At 38.6% G+C, this 13,851-nt stretch overlaps 1 protein-coding gene across 4 annotated transcripts in view; it reads right to left on the bottom strand.

Annotated features, from left to right (window-relative positions):
* Positions 1 to 1,293: 1,293 nt before the first annotated feature.
* grin1a (glutamate receptor, ionotropic, N-methyl D-aspartate 1a) overlaps positions 1,294 to 13,851 on the bottom strand; it is a 201,296-nt gene continuing 188,738 nt past the window's right edge. For 2 of the 4 annotated variants that reach the window (XM_080212517.1, XM_080212518.1), the window contains 2 exons: positions 13,651 to 13,761; positions 1,294 to 6,696 (listed from right to left, as the gene is read on the bottom strand). In XM_080212517.1, coding sequence (XP_080068643.1) covers positions 6,628 to 6,696; positions 13,651 to 13,761 — 180 coding nt within the window. In that variant the 3' untranslated portion in view covers positions 1,294 to 6,627. The remainder of the gene's footprint in view (positions 6,697 to 13,650; positions 13,762 to 13,851) is intronic. The other 2 variants (XM_080212514.1, XM_080212516.1) reach the window with 1 other exon arrangement.

Genomic DNA, 13,851 nt, shown 5'->3' with positions numbered 1-13,851 from the left:
TCCATGGCACTGCCCCGTTGGGCCTCAGTGTCTCTCTTCCCTCCAGCGGGGTCAGGCTGCCTGTTCCCCATTAATAGGGCACAGTAGTAAACCCTGCTGGAGGGAGCCACTCCTGGCAGGGGGTGAGACGCTAGCAGGCCAGGGAATTTAGTCCCAGGCCCGCTAATAGTGTGGAAATGTCAATTACCATGTTATTTTCATGTGATCAGCTCCTCACTGATTTCTGGTGCAGAGCTGATTACATCAGAAATCTTTGCTTTGAGAGGCGCACAGGGAGGCGTGACGCCCAGCAGAAAGCCCATGAAACTAGAGCAGTGCAGCAGGCTGGGAAAATCACCCCTCCCCCGATATCTCAGTAGCAGGATGTAAATCAGTTTCATGCTAGCTTCTAGTGGGTTTCCCAGTCTTCCATAGGGGGCACAAGTGGAAGGTCCCACAGAAACTTCATGCTGGTGTAAAACTGATCTTTGGATTCCTGCTAAGTTCTCCCACCACCCTGCTCACCATTGAACTAACTGGCAGGACCATGGCATATTTCCACCCAGATATGTTGGGTTAAAATCCTGGATTTGATTACTGTCACAGTTAATATACAGTGAGATATATATATAATAGTATACAGTGAAAAGTATTGTTTCTTGCACAATATGCAGACAGGATAACATTTAGAGAAGAAAAGGAGAGAGTGCAGAATATAGTGTTACAGCTATGGTGTAAAGAAAAATCAACGTAATGCGAAGTAGGTCCATTCAAAAGTCTGATGGCAGCAGGGAAGAAGCTGTTCTTGAGTCGTTTGCTACGTTTCATCTGATTTTTGTATCTTTTTCCCGACGGAAGGAAGTGGAAGAGAGAATGTTGGGGTGTGGGGGTCCTTAATTATGCAGACTGCTTTTCCGAGGCAGCGGGAAGTATAGGCACTGTCAGTAGATGGAAGGCTGGTTTGTGTGATGGACTGGGCTACATTCACAACCTTTTGTAGTTTCTTGCAATCTTGGGCCGAACGGAGCCATACCAAGCTGTGATACAACCAGAAAGAATGCTTTCTATGGGGCATCTGTAAAAGCTGGTGAGAGTCATAGTGGATATGCCAAATTTCCTTAGTCTTCTGAGAAAGTTGGTGGACTCTTAACTATAGCATCAACATGGGGGAATGTTAATAGACTTTGGGGAACAGATGTCCTGCAAAGAGTTTTACTTGAACCAAAACCTGCAGTTTCAGAATGCATTCAGGCAAAAAATACCACATAAATGTCAAGCATTTTTTAAAATGATTAATTTTAATTGCATCTGAATTATTGAAAAAAGTGTGTCCATTTCAGTACTATGCATTACCTATTGTGAGTTCCAATACAGATGACTGAGCTAACATGAACATTCTCAGGCACCGTATATTTATTGTTCACTCACATAGGGAACATTACCAATCAAATCTCCTGCAGTGGTGAATGAGACAGGTTAAGTACATTACAGGAATTCCTTGAAGAAAGCAGGCATGACAGTAGCTCCCTAGTGTTAACATATAATCACAATTACTAATCACAATTCACAATATAAAAATGAATTAACAGATCTTTAGTTCTTGTCACAGTAAATGTGGAAGAATAATTTCTGTCATGTTCACAAATATTTTGGAAGTTCATTATGTAAGAATTCCCATTCAGTCCAATAAAAGAAAATAGCGTGCAGCATTTCTCTATAGCCTTCCTTCCCGGGGCAAATAGGGAATACTTAATCAGCGCAATATGAGGGGCAACAAAATCCACAGGAGTACAGATCTACTCTACAGGTGTATGTTGGAATAAAATGTGTTATGTGCGTATAAGGGATGTAATTGCTATTATGTTTTTAGCTTTAAAGGTCAATAATAGGAATGCTGTCTAAAATGCACTTTAGAGAGGTTCTTGGGAAGATAGAGCAGTAATAATGTTATTGCTTCACTCATGGTCTTCAATCTTAGTCCTAAACAAGTTTGGGGATATTAGATGCTTTATGTAAGATTTAATTAAGACAATATTGCAAAATAAATGAAGTGAATTTTGTGGAATAAAGTATTGCTGATGCTGTAAATCTGAAAGGAAAACAGAAAATGCTGGAAATACTCCACTGTTCTGGCTGCATTTGTGAAGATGTGGAGATGCCGGCGTTGGACTGGGGTAAACACAGTAAGAACAAGTTAAAGCCCAACAGGTTTATTTGGTAGCAAAAGCCACTAGCTTTTGGAGCCCTGCCCCTTCGTCAGGTGAGTGGGAGTCCTATTCACAAACCAGGCATATAAACTCAATTTACAAAATAATGATTGGAACGTGAATCTTCACAGGTGCTTAATGTTCTCTCCACTCACATTGCCTGTACCTTTAAGACTTGATTACCTGTAAAGACTCGCATTCCAATCATTATTTTGTAAATTGAGTTTATGTCTTTATATGCCCTGTGGCTAGTGGCTTTTGCTACCAAATAAATCTGTTGGACTTTAACCTGGTGTTGTGAGACTTCTTACTGTGCAACTGTGAAGACAGACTCAGAGTTAACCTTTCAGGTCGATGACATCAGGACTGAGGAAGTTCTGACAAAGGGTCAGCAACGAACACTATCTTGACCAATTGAGCCAGGGGGCTGATAAATGGCAGATGGAGTTTACTTTTGATAAGTGTGAGGTGATGCATTTTGGTAGATTGAATTGGGAAGGACCTACTCAGTTAACGATAGGGCGTTGGAGAGAGTTATAGAACAAAGAGATCTTGGAGTACAGATTCAAAGCTCCTTGAAGGTGGAATCACAGGTGGACAGGATGATGAAGGCATTTAGCATGCTTAATTTCATTGGTCAGAATAGGCATTGAGATGTCCTGTTGAGGTTGTACAAGACATTGGTAAGGCCACAGTATTATAGAAAGGATATTATTAAACTCAAAAAAGTGCAGAAAAGATTTACTAGGATGCTACCAGGACTTGATGGTTTGAGTTATAAGGAGAGGCTGGAAAGGCTGGGTCTTTTTTTATTGGAGTGTAGGAGGCTGAGAGGTGATCTTATAGAGGTCTGTAAAATAACGAGGTCATAGATTAAGTAGATAGTCAACATTTTTTCCCAAAGGCATAGGTTTAAGGTGAGAGGGGAGAGATACAAAATGGTTCAGAGGGGCAACTTTTTCACACAGAGGGTGGTGAATGTCTGGAATGAGCTGTCAGAGGCAGTAGTAGAGGCATATACAATTTTGACTTTTAAAAAGCATCTAGACAGTTACATTGGTAAGATGGGTGTAGAGGGATATGGGCCAAATGAGGGCAATTGGGATTGGTTTAGTGGTTAAAAACTGGGCAGCATAGACAAGATAGGCTGAAGGGCTTGTTTCCATGCTGTAAACCTGTATGACTTTCTCCAGAGATCAGCAGGATACTTTCAGAATGTTCTGTTGAGTCAGGAATGTAGAGGACAACTACCAGTGAATTAGAAGGTGGTGATTCAGTTGAGTTTAGCTGATGTGAGATGTTTTCTTTGACAATGCCCTGCATGAGGTACGATGTCACAAAGGATTAGCTGGGAAATATTAACTATTCTACTGTCCCTACCCCATTTCATATCCTAATTCAATTCCTTTCAAGGAAGGATCTCTGCCTTATTAATGTGTAAAACTTTCATAAACTTAAGGTTTCAAGGCCGTATAGATCTTTGGGGTGTTCTAGTGATTCCCACAGATCCCACAGAAACTGAAAGACCAATACATCAGGTGAGAAGAGGCATACTGGCCTCCAGATACACATTAATGGGCTCCACTGGCAGACCAGGTCAAGAAAAGGGCTTCAAGAATAGTTATTTAAAAGAATTTTTAAAGTAAAATTGAGGAAGACTGGTGAACACTGGAGTGTACATTGGCAACCACCCCAATTCTCCCAAAAATAGCAGCCAGGTTAAGGTTTCATTCCTCCAGCTACAGTTCTTCTCGTTTCTTTCTGTTGTCATCCCAGAGTGGGATTGCAAGATCTATAATAAGGCTGGACTAACTAAATATACAATAATCTTCAATCTGTAAACAAAAGCTCCTCCAAAATATAGAACTTACTGTATTAATAAATAAACACATCTGTCTTTTAAAAAACTAGTTAATTACTGTTTGAAACACCCTCCTGTCTTCCACTGCCCCTCATTGGTGAGCAAGATTAAGAAATGTGGACAGAAAGATCAGGAAATCACGATGGGATTATAATAACATTATGTATCTCCAATTTAAATATATTAATAAGTCTTTTGCCTGCTTTAAATGGGAGGTCTAGGTAGCAAAACCCAACTCCTCTATTCCAAAAAAACTGGATAACCTTAAAATTCAGTGCAAAGTAGACAGGAGGAAATTTCATAGGATTTCCTGACTGCTGCTTTCCTACTTCTGGGGGCAGGTATGGCAGCATTCTTTTGTATTTTGGTTGCCTTAGAGATAACACTGGTTGCATATGAAAGGAATTATTATTCACTCTAAAGGGAGAGAATACATGTTGGAATCCTATTTGTTACAATCTGTTCAATGAGTAAACCCAACACTAAAGGCATGTATAATGAAGTTGATAGTCCATCATGATACTGGCCCCGGTCACCGGACATAACTAGTGAGCCCCCAGCAAATTAACTCTCCTATTCTTCTATTCATTGATCTTAGCAAAGGAATTGGTATGACCATAAAGCAAGCCTTCTCACTTTCATAAAAATTGCAATACAGAAAGAGATCTTCTGGCCCATCACTTCTTGTTTTGCGCTAGCTCTTCAAGTTGAGATATCTCTTCTAATCTTATTTCCCTTCTCTTTCTCTTGCTTTTATGTTTTCCTTTTCAAAAACTTACACAATTCCATTTAAATGAAGTTACAACCTGCAGCATGGTAAAGCATTCCATGTCTTATGATTCTCTGTAGCATTTCTTCCAACTTTCCCATCATTCTTCTGAAAATGATCTTGAGTTTATGCCTACTTGTAGTTGTTTAAATTAAGTATCAGAACCATGAGTTGAATTTTCTGCTTGATATGAATCCCAACATTGGGCTGATTTTCAGGCTGCAAATCCTGATGTGCATGTGATGGAACATCTACTGCGACTTTCTCAGAGGAAGCCAATTGTGAAGCTGCCTCCAATTAGAGCAGGTGGATACAGAGCGCCCAGAGAGAAGGGTGGCTAGGAGACCCACTGTAAATGTTGCATGCTGCTGAGTTGAATGGAGAAAGAAAGGATGTCAAAGATTAGAAGTGTCATTGTGCCAATGGGATCAACAGCTAATTCTTCATGCCCAGCACTATCCAGTGGCTCAATTTCCAACCTGCAGTAACAAACTTTTGTTCGTGGATGTCCTGTAGTTTGCCAATCCTGTTCTGACATTAGAAACGTATAAGTTGTTGTCTCAAGTGACCATTGCATAGGAATCATATGACACTCCGATATCCGTCTCTGTTCTTGGTTCCTGGGCATAGATGAGCTGAAGACCCAGTACGAATCTCAAATACCACTGACTGAATTCCATAGCCTTCCAAAAACGTCTGCTAATTGCCTTCATAATTAGCTGAATAAGTTTCCTACTGCTGACAGATGGGTTGCTGTCCCATGTCTGAAATTATTTTAGATAAATATGAAAGCAAGTGAGTACACGTCAGGGAGCTGATCCAATCGTTTTTTTTTGCCATTCCACCCTGCACCCCTGCTCCTCCCCTCTGGTCTCCAAACCCAACTCCAGGGTGCTGAAGAAATGAAAGATACCTTTCAAAATAACCTTCCTTTTTTTACTTCACTATCGTGTTCCAGAGGAAAAACAGTTTTTCCAGACGTTAACCTCTCGTTCCTTGTATCATATTGTTAAATCTTTGCTGTCCTTACATTGGTTTATTTCACTAATGTTAGCCAGTGGAAAAAAATATTCACCCCTTATATATAATTAGTAAAACATGGCCGGAAAACAAGCGTAGTTTCAATGTTTATCATGGCAAAACTCTTCAATAATAATTGTAGATTTTGAATAAGAATTATTTAAACAAACACAAGTTGATTCTACTCTCCCTGGCTCACAATTTGCCTTTGCCCCTTCAGAAGCAATCTGTTATACCAATAGCGCTCCTTGTTGTCTCTGTAATTGAGTTTGTCATTTAGATGCCAAGATATATATTGAACAAAGAGTAATTTTGTGTTGTGGGATAATGCCTACTGCATACCGACTTGAAACTGTCCTAAAATTACCCTGGTATAGGATTGATTCATGGCAGGTCCCAGAGGTGCGCCATGCTCACTGTGCCACACAGCTTTTCTGTTTTAATCATTTGTTGAGTAATTTTAATAGCTCAGAGAGGAATACTGCAGCTTTGCTGAATGATTTTGAGTGAAAATTTCGTGGGTTAACTAATAGTAAATGCTTGGTAAGTAAATAAAACACTGATAGTGTGACTAATGCTTTGCTGGGTAACACTGAAGGCTCAGTAACCTTAACACTGAAAGTTTGCAGAATACACTAACACTGATGATTTTATGATTCCATTACAACATTTTACTCTCCTTCCCTTTCACTCTGGTCATTGCTGGTGTTCTAAAGTCTTGCTGCTGTTGGACAATAATTCTGGAGTCTTTTATTTCTTTCTGGTTTTAAACATCTATGTTCTGGGCAGAATCACACCACAGTGCTGACAGAGGGGTCTGACAGGTTCAGTTGCCCACTTATATCAGTAGGGTGGTATTGCTGCAAAATAAAAGAGAGAGAAGTTAGTGCCAGTATTCCACAAGTACATTGAAGAATCAGTGTGTCTTCCGTCCCAAACATCTGTCTCTAGGACTATGCCTTCACTCTAGGCATTAACTTTAGTGACAGCTATAGAGTTTATTATTCAAGTCTGACAAATATATGTTGAATTTGTCAAGAAATGTCATACTTGTATTTATTAATGAAGGACAAGCAAAATAGTACATTGGAAGCAGTTTAGATTCAACATGAATCTGACTCATCATTGCCAACAGCAATGATTGATAAATCAAGTATTGCACTTTTTTATTACACATCTTCGGTCTTTCGACTACTCTGCATGGCATGTCAGTGATTGTGTAATATTACATCAATCCAGCAGAGATGGTCTCTAATTTGAAAGTAGAAAGGTGCTAAATTTAACACTGATCACCACAGTGATCCCGAAGGAGTGCTCTTAATATATATCTCAAAGTTCTGTACTCGTGGAAAGGAGTAATTTTCACTTCCACTGCCTGGGTGTTAATCTGGCAGCATGAATTACTCAAAACTTACCCATTTTATGTCATTGATTTTTAGCAAGTTCTACAACAAGCAAGTGACTCACTTCATAAGATTAGGCAGTGAAATTGAAAGTGACCATGGATGTGCATTTGAACCAATCAGTATTACCCTCAGATGACAAGTTATATAATCTTTAGGTGAACTGTCAAATGGAAAGTTAAGGGACTTCTGTGTTGGGCACTAATTAGGCATGATAATGGTGATACTCCTCCATCGTAGCATATGCTAGGCCAAACCACTTTCAGGTTCAGGTTTCATTAACATATTCTCAGCAAGCAGTAATCATTAAATAGACAAAACTTGCTGCAACTCAACACTTCATTGGGAATAAGATTGCTCAGCTACTTGACATAGCCTGCCTCCAGTAATGTCTATTTGGGGAGAGGACTGGATGCCAGAGTTGCTCTCTCTGGCTCTACCAAATATTATATTTGGGGAGAAGCCTCCAACTTCTGGATTGTGAATTAGGTCTCTCAGCACTTGGAGAAACAGGATTGGCAAGTAGTTACATGCTTTGCCCATTTCTCAACAAACGTTGCAACTGGGACCCTATCTCGTGCAAAGGATCCCAGCGACATATTTAAATGTTCTTCTGTTGATTTTGCAGGGATTGCTGACCTGCTAAAGGGGGGCTTTTAAGTGAGCACATTTAAAGGCCCGCCCGAAGGTTCGTTCAGGTGAACAAATTAGTACAATAGATGCTTATTGGACTTTCAGGTGATATTTGCCCAATTTTGTTGAGAAATGTGTGCCTGGATGTTGAAGCTCTTACATAAACGCGTAAAAAGTCGGTGCAGGAGTAAGCCATTTTGCCCCATGTCCTGTTTTTCCATTGAATAAGATCATGGTTGTCTAATTTTGGCTTCATTTCCACTTTCCTGCCTGCTACTGTAACCATTTCCTTGATAAATCAAAAATCTGCCTATATCAGCTTTGAATTTATTCAGTGACCCAGCTTCCACTGTGCTCTGTGGAGTAGAGAATATTCCAAGGATTAATGACTCTCCAAGTGAAGGAATTCTTCTTCTCATTGCTATCTTAAATGGGCGATTCCATTATTCTGAAATGGTGCCACTAGTTGTAAGTAACAAAATAATTATGTTTCTAAGAAAATCTAATAGCATTTTTTTTTCCTGCTTTGGACCTGTCCAGTTTCAACTCAGCCAATTTCTTGTCCTTCTGACTTCAAGCTCTTTTGATTCTGTTACAATTTTGTGTTTTTGCCAGCTGTGTTTATCCTGCCATTGACAGATGTTTGGTATGGAAGAGTGAGTGGTCACACTGTAGAATCCGCATCAAGTACGAACAGTAACATACAGGAGAAGGATAGGGATAAAGAGACAGGAGAGTCCCAACAAAATTAATCGGACTGAGCAACTAAATTCTTGATCTTAATAGGGTTTTCGATCTGTCAGGGATGGAAATTATTTCAAACTATTAGATTAGTGCTTCAAAACAAGCTTATTTTAAAATGTATCAGTTCATCAGAAGAGATAAAAATGATTGCAATCCTATTGAACTAAACGTAACCTGAAACCTTGCATATTATGAATGCTATTATCAGTGAATAAGATTGTTCAAAACTCATCTGCTATTGTGAACATTAATGATTGGGAATGTGGTGAGGTTGAGAGTTGGTTTTGTCATTGCTGGTGATAACCACCATGCATGTCGGAAATAAGAGATCAGCAGAAAATTGAAGCTTCTAAGACAGAATTTCTGAAAAATCCTGCTTACAAATCTGAGACCTTGCGATCAATTTGAAGTATTGTGTTGATGCAGATTATAGGAATCCACAGCATTTTCAATTTCAAGTGTGTTGTCCAAAGTCATTGTGGCTCTTGAAATGATTGACCACAGATATATTTATTGATATATTTAGGAAAACTATTGGGTATTAAATCAGAAATACTGTGCAAGATCAGAGTTCTCAGGCTGTGTTATGCTCTCAAGAAATAATGGCTGTAAGGTCATTTTAGAGTTGGGGCATACAGTTTAATAATGTTCAGCTGAACATCTGTGATCAACCCTACATTTTGGCAAAACTCAATGTCATAGAAAACCAGATAGGGCCAGTATTTTCTTTACTACTTCACAAAAGTTCATCAGCTGAACTGTCAGCTATTTTTGACTTCAGAATTTCACATAGTCAACTGTTGGTGTAGTGATGGTTGAAGGAAGATGGGGATTATAAGGATAGTCCAGGATCAACCTGAAACCTAGAAATCAGGGAAACAATTGGGACTTATCAAGGACTGTCATAACCCAAAAGTGATAGTAAGTGACAAAAATCCAGTTAGCAACTATACAATCAGTAAAACTAGGTACCAATAGTTACTCAGTGAAATAAATGTATTAGAAAGGAACACAAAAAAAAATGAATCTGTGGAATTTCCCACATGACATGCTTCCTTCTCAAAACCAAATGGTTATTTATTCAAGTCCAGCCCTTTTTGAACACTGAGGAGTAGGCAGTGCATGTGGAAATTCTTAATGCACTAAAACTAGGTGTACTTACTGCCAGTGATGGTGATTGTGTGTGTCTCCATTTATAAAACTCTATGTCCTCTAATTGTCACAGTTGAGGTCATGAACCTTTACATTGGGCTGACCCCTCACTCAGGTGAACAATTTCAATCCATTTTGTTCACTGCCCTCATCGTGGACTGTGTCACCATCCATATCATACTTGCTCTTGGAAATAATCTTTTTGCATTTTTATTTTTATAGAGTGTTTTAATAAGAATACATTAATTTTGTTATATCCTTCATGGTGGGTGAATAATTGTAAGCATCTGGAATTAGCATTATGTATATTAATCTAAAACACAAATTACAATACAGTATCTAATACAATAAAATTTGTTGCATGATGATTTTGACTTATATTACAAGACAGTATGAGATAATGTAAGGATCAGTTGGAGTGCTGCAGAAGTAAACGCCCAATGATTTTTATGATTTGGGTGAAAATGTGAACCAGAATCCACTGCATCAATATCCTTTCCTTCATTAAAGCAAGGATCTCTAAACTTTTACAAATACCACCTGTGTACGCATGACCCTATGAGGTCACCATTTTCCAAGCAACCGCATTATATGCCATTTATTATTCAAAGAGAAAACAAAGAGTACCCAAGTTACATTTTACTAATATGGATTTTATCATGCCTAGCTTGCTGGTCTTTGCAATAGTTCTAGAGAGCCAGACTGAGGTGAAGAAGCAGTTCACAAATGGTATGCATTCATTTTCTTTGCTTGGGGAGTCTACCTTCTAATCTAAAGAAGGAGAAGCAGAAAGAAGCATCAGTGTTCAGTCTGAAAGCAAGGAGAAAGAGAAATGGTTTCTTGTCAGAACAACAGAATAAAAACTACAGCATATAAAGATTCTGCCTTCTTGAGGACCGCCAATGTGGCTGGGTTTGGGAAATGACAGCTGGCAGGCTGAGCTTGCACAATGGAGCAGAAGATATGAGGGACACATGAAACTAGCAACATTGGAGTTTGTTGAAGATGAAATTGTTCAATTGATATCAAAGACTAGGAAGGCACATAAATCAGGCGGACAGACAAGACAAGTATTTTTGCATTTTATTTTATTCAGAAAGTAAAATGCTTCTTCAGTTTAAAAAGAGTACATTAAAATTCTCTAAACAAGATCTGAAAGGATAATGGCACAGTGTACAATTAAGGAGAATGGGAACCAAGAGTTACTGATGCAGATTTTCTGATGTGTCACATTGTCTGATTTTAAAAATATAAATGAAGTTTGAAACACTTTGGAAACAATAGGATTTTAAGCTATGACTGGTGAGGTGATGAAGACATCAAATAAAACAAGGGTCCCTCAGGCAGCCAGAGGAATATAACAGAACACAACTTAGAGCCCTGTATTTGAAATAAGAAATGCATGTTAAGCAATGGGTTCATTAAAAAGCATGAAAAAATTTCCAGGAAACATGGCAAGCCTCTCAGAATGAGTACAATTGAAGAAGCAGAATGGCATGATTATTCAGGACTAGGGTTGCCAACCCTCCAGGATTGCCTTGGTGTCTCCAGACTTCAGGCTGCAAGGTACACCAGCAGAAAAATAGGCTAATTAAAACATATTTGAAAATGTTCTAAGAACACTTTTGTTTGTAAAAAATATTGAACATGGAGAAAACTCATGGTTAAAAAAAAATCATCCAATTGAGAAATGAGGAGTTTATGCATTTTACCGTTGGCTTAGAAGGTTGTGCACCATGTGGATGGACATGCCGAGTGACCAATTGTGAGGATCTGACAATGGGGCTGTTGCAGCAGGAGGTCAGGTGATGAAACCTCCAGGAATATGTCCAACCAGAATTGGCAATCCTATTTTGGATCTACAGCACTGTTGTATAGTTAATAGAAGGAGAGAGCATAGATTCATATGCGTTGTTCATGTGGCAGTAAATGAGAACTGTCTTCTATATTGTGCCTGCTAATAACTGACTCTATTCAGGATGACAAATGACAGAGCAACTCCCAGCTTTTAAATTTGCTTAACAGCTCTAGGGAACAGAAAGGTGTACCAGCATTGTGCTCGGTTGCAGTTGTGAATTTTGACATTAAGTTTTATTAAGCTTGTATTTGTGATTAGAATTCAAAAAAAGCATGAACCAGGCAGCCTGATTCAATGCTCCCTGCCTTCCAGGCCCTGAACAAACCTTACTTTGCTGTTCTGTCCTGCCATGATTCATTTAATTTATTTTACAGTAGATGGGTTGGCTATATTTCTCATATTGCTATTCAATTTACACAGTAGTTTTCATGCATTCAATCAAAATGTCTTAATTTTTCAGTTTTTCATGTATTGCCAGTGCTCCAGGGACTTCCTGGCTTTATATTAATTTTTCTCATAAAATCTATTTTCAAGGGAAACAACGATATTAAACAGAAAATTCAGTAACATAAATGTGAAAAGAACACTACTAAATTACAGTTGAACCAGAAAAATGTTGAAGCAGCTAAAATGGTTTCGTGATGTTATCATGTGCATGGACATCAATGCTGTGACATTTGGAAGTCAAATTTATCTTCTAATGAAAAACAGGAGAATGCCTACTTTTCTTCAAAATGTAAGATAGGTTAACAAAATTACATTATCAGGTGCTACGCATTTCAAAGCTATGCATTCCTGCAATTTTGCTAGTTGGTTGTTAGCTAGAACATTCATCGTGCTGTTTTTCATTTGAGAAACTTCAGCCCCAAATTATTTTGTGGTCCAGCTCAATTTCTGTGGATGAAATCTAAATTGAGCAAGGCCAGACCCAAGCTTATTACATCTCAGCTTGTTTTTGTGATGGTGTGACCAAATTCAGCTTTGTACCGTAAGTCCAACTCCCATTTGTTGTGTATAGTTTCAGTAATGGTCCAGCTCACTTTGGTGAGAATGCATATTCAATAAGGGTCTAGCTCCTGTTTTCAAACTCCATATGAGCACTGAACCAAGTCAAAATTAACATCCTTGTGTTTTCCCTCTCCCCCCCAACCACCCTTCCCCAACTTTATATAAGATCTCTTTTTGGAATACTCCTGAGCTTGTCTGTAGCCAAAAAACAGAAATCCACCCTATAAATATATCACTAAATACATGGAAAAGAAATCCAAAATAGGAGGTGAAAAATGTCAAGATGAAAGTAAAGGAAGTTTGCAATTGATAATGTGCGATTATTAGGTGATTTTGGTGACCTTACAGCAACAAGCCAAGATAAAGATGAATTTCAACAAGAACTTGATAAAATTGGCCAAGAAAAAAATCTAAAAGGAAGAAAAAGTGTCTGCAGAGAGAAAAAAAACATCATTACATCATCACAGTTAACAAATGTATCAAAAAAAGTCATGTCAGTAATTTAATTTAGAAATTTCATCCTCATCATCACCATCATCAAAAAGCAGTTGAAAGAACATGATCCTTGTCAATGATTCTTGTGAATGATAAAGAACATGATTTGTTGAAATAGTGTAAAACATGATGCTTGGACATGGCAGAAGACATGATGCTTAGGAAGGATGAAATATATGAATCTTGGGAATGAACCTAGACTCTTGTGGTGGTTGTGGGATTTAATTGAAGATTATTCTCATTATGAATGGATCAGCAATCAGCATGGGGAATTTTCTTTAGAACACCAGGGCAACTAACAATGGCAATGAGAGTAAGAACAAGTGTCAGACATAAACATTCAAGGATGTTATCAACACTTCTGGAGTTCTCCCAAGTTCGCCTCCTTCCTTTGCCCAGTGTTAAAGATGTAATGCAGCTGTTTCACATGGGCATGTGGTGAGGTGGATATGTAATTGCACCGAATGAACTTTGGGCTAATGGACTCATGGCATGGTGAAAGGAGTCCCAATTCCTCTTACCGTGTCTTTGGAAGACCTACGTCTCTTGAAGCTGGAGGTCAGTGTTGAAGTGAGCGATCTAAAAGGTGCTTTCTTTTTAGGGTCAGGCTCTGCGCTACCACTTTTTCTATCCTAGAACAGATATATTTGATGTTATTGACTTTTTTCTGTTGGTAGTAGCTATTTATAATCTACCTTTGTCTAATAATTGTTCTGGTAAGC

The sequence above is a fragment of the Carcharhinus amblyrhynchos genome, chromosome 25 (assembly GCF_965287045.1).
Source record: "Carcharhinus amblyrhynchos chromosome 25, sCarAmb.v2.hapA, whole genome shotgun sequence".
Taxonomy (NCBI): domain Eukaryota; kingdom Metazoa; phylum Chordata; class Chondrichthyes; order Carcharhiniformes; family Carcharhinidae; genus Carcharhinus; species Carcharhinus amblyrhynchos.
The sequence above is the reverse complement of the archived record's forward strand: the minus strand, read 5'-3'. Positions and strand labels throughout refer to the sequence as shown.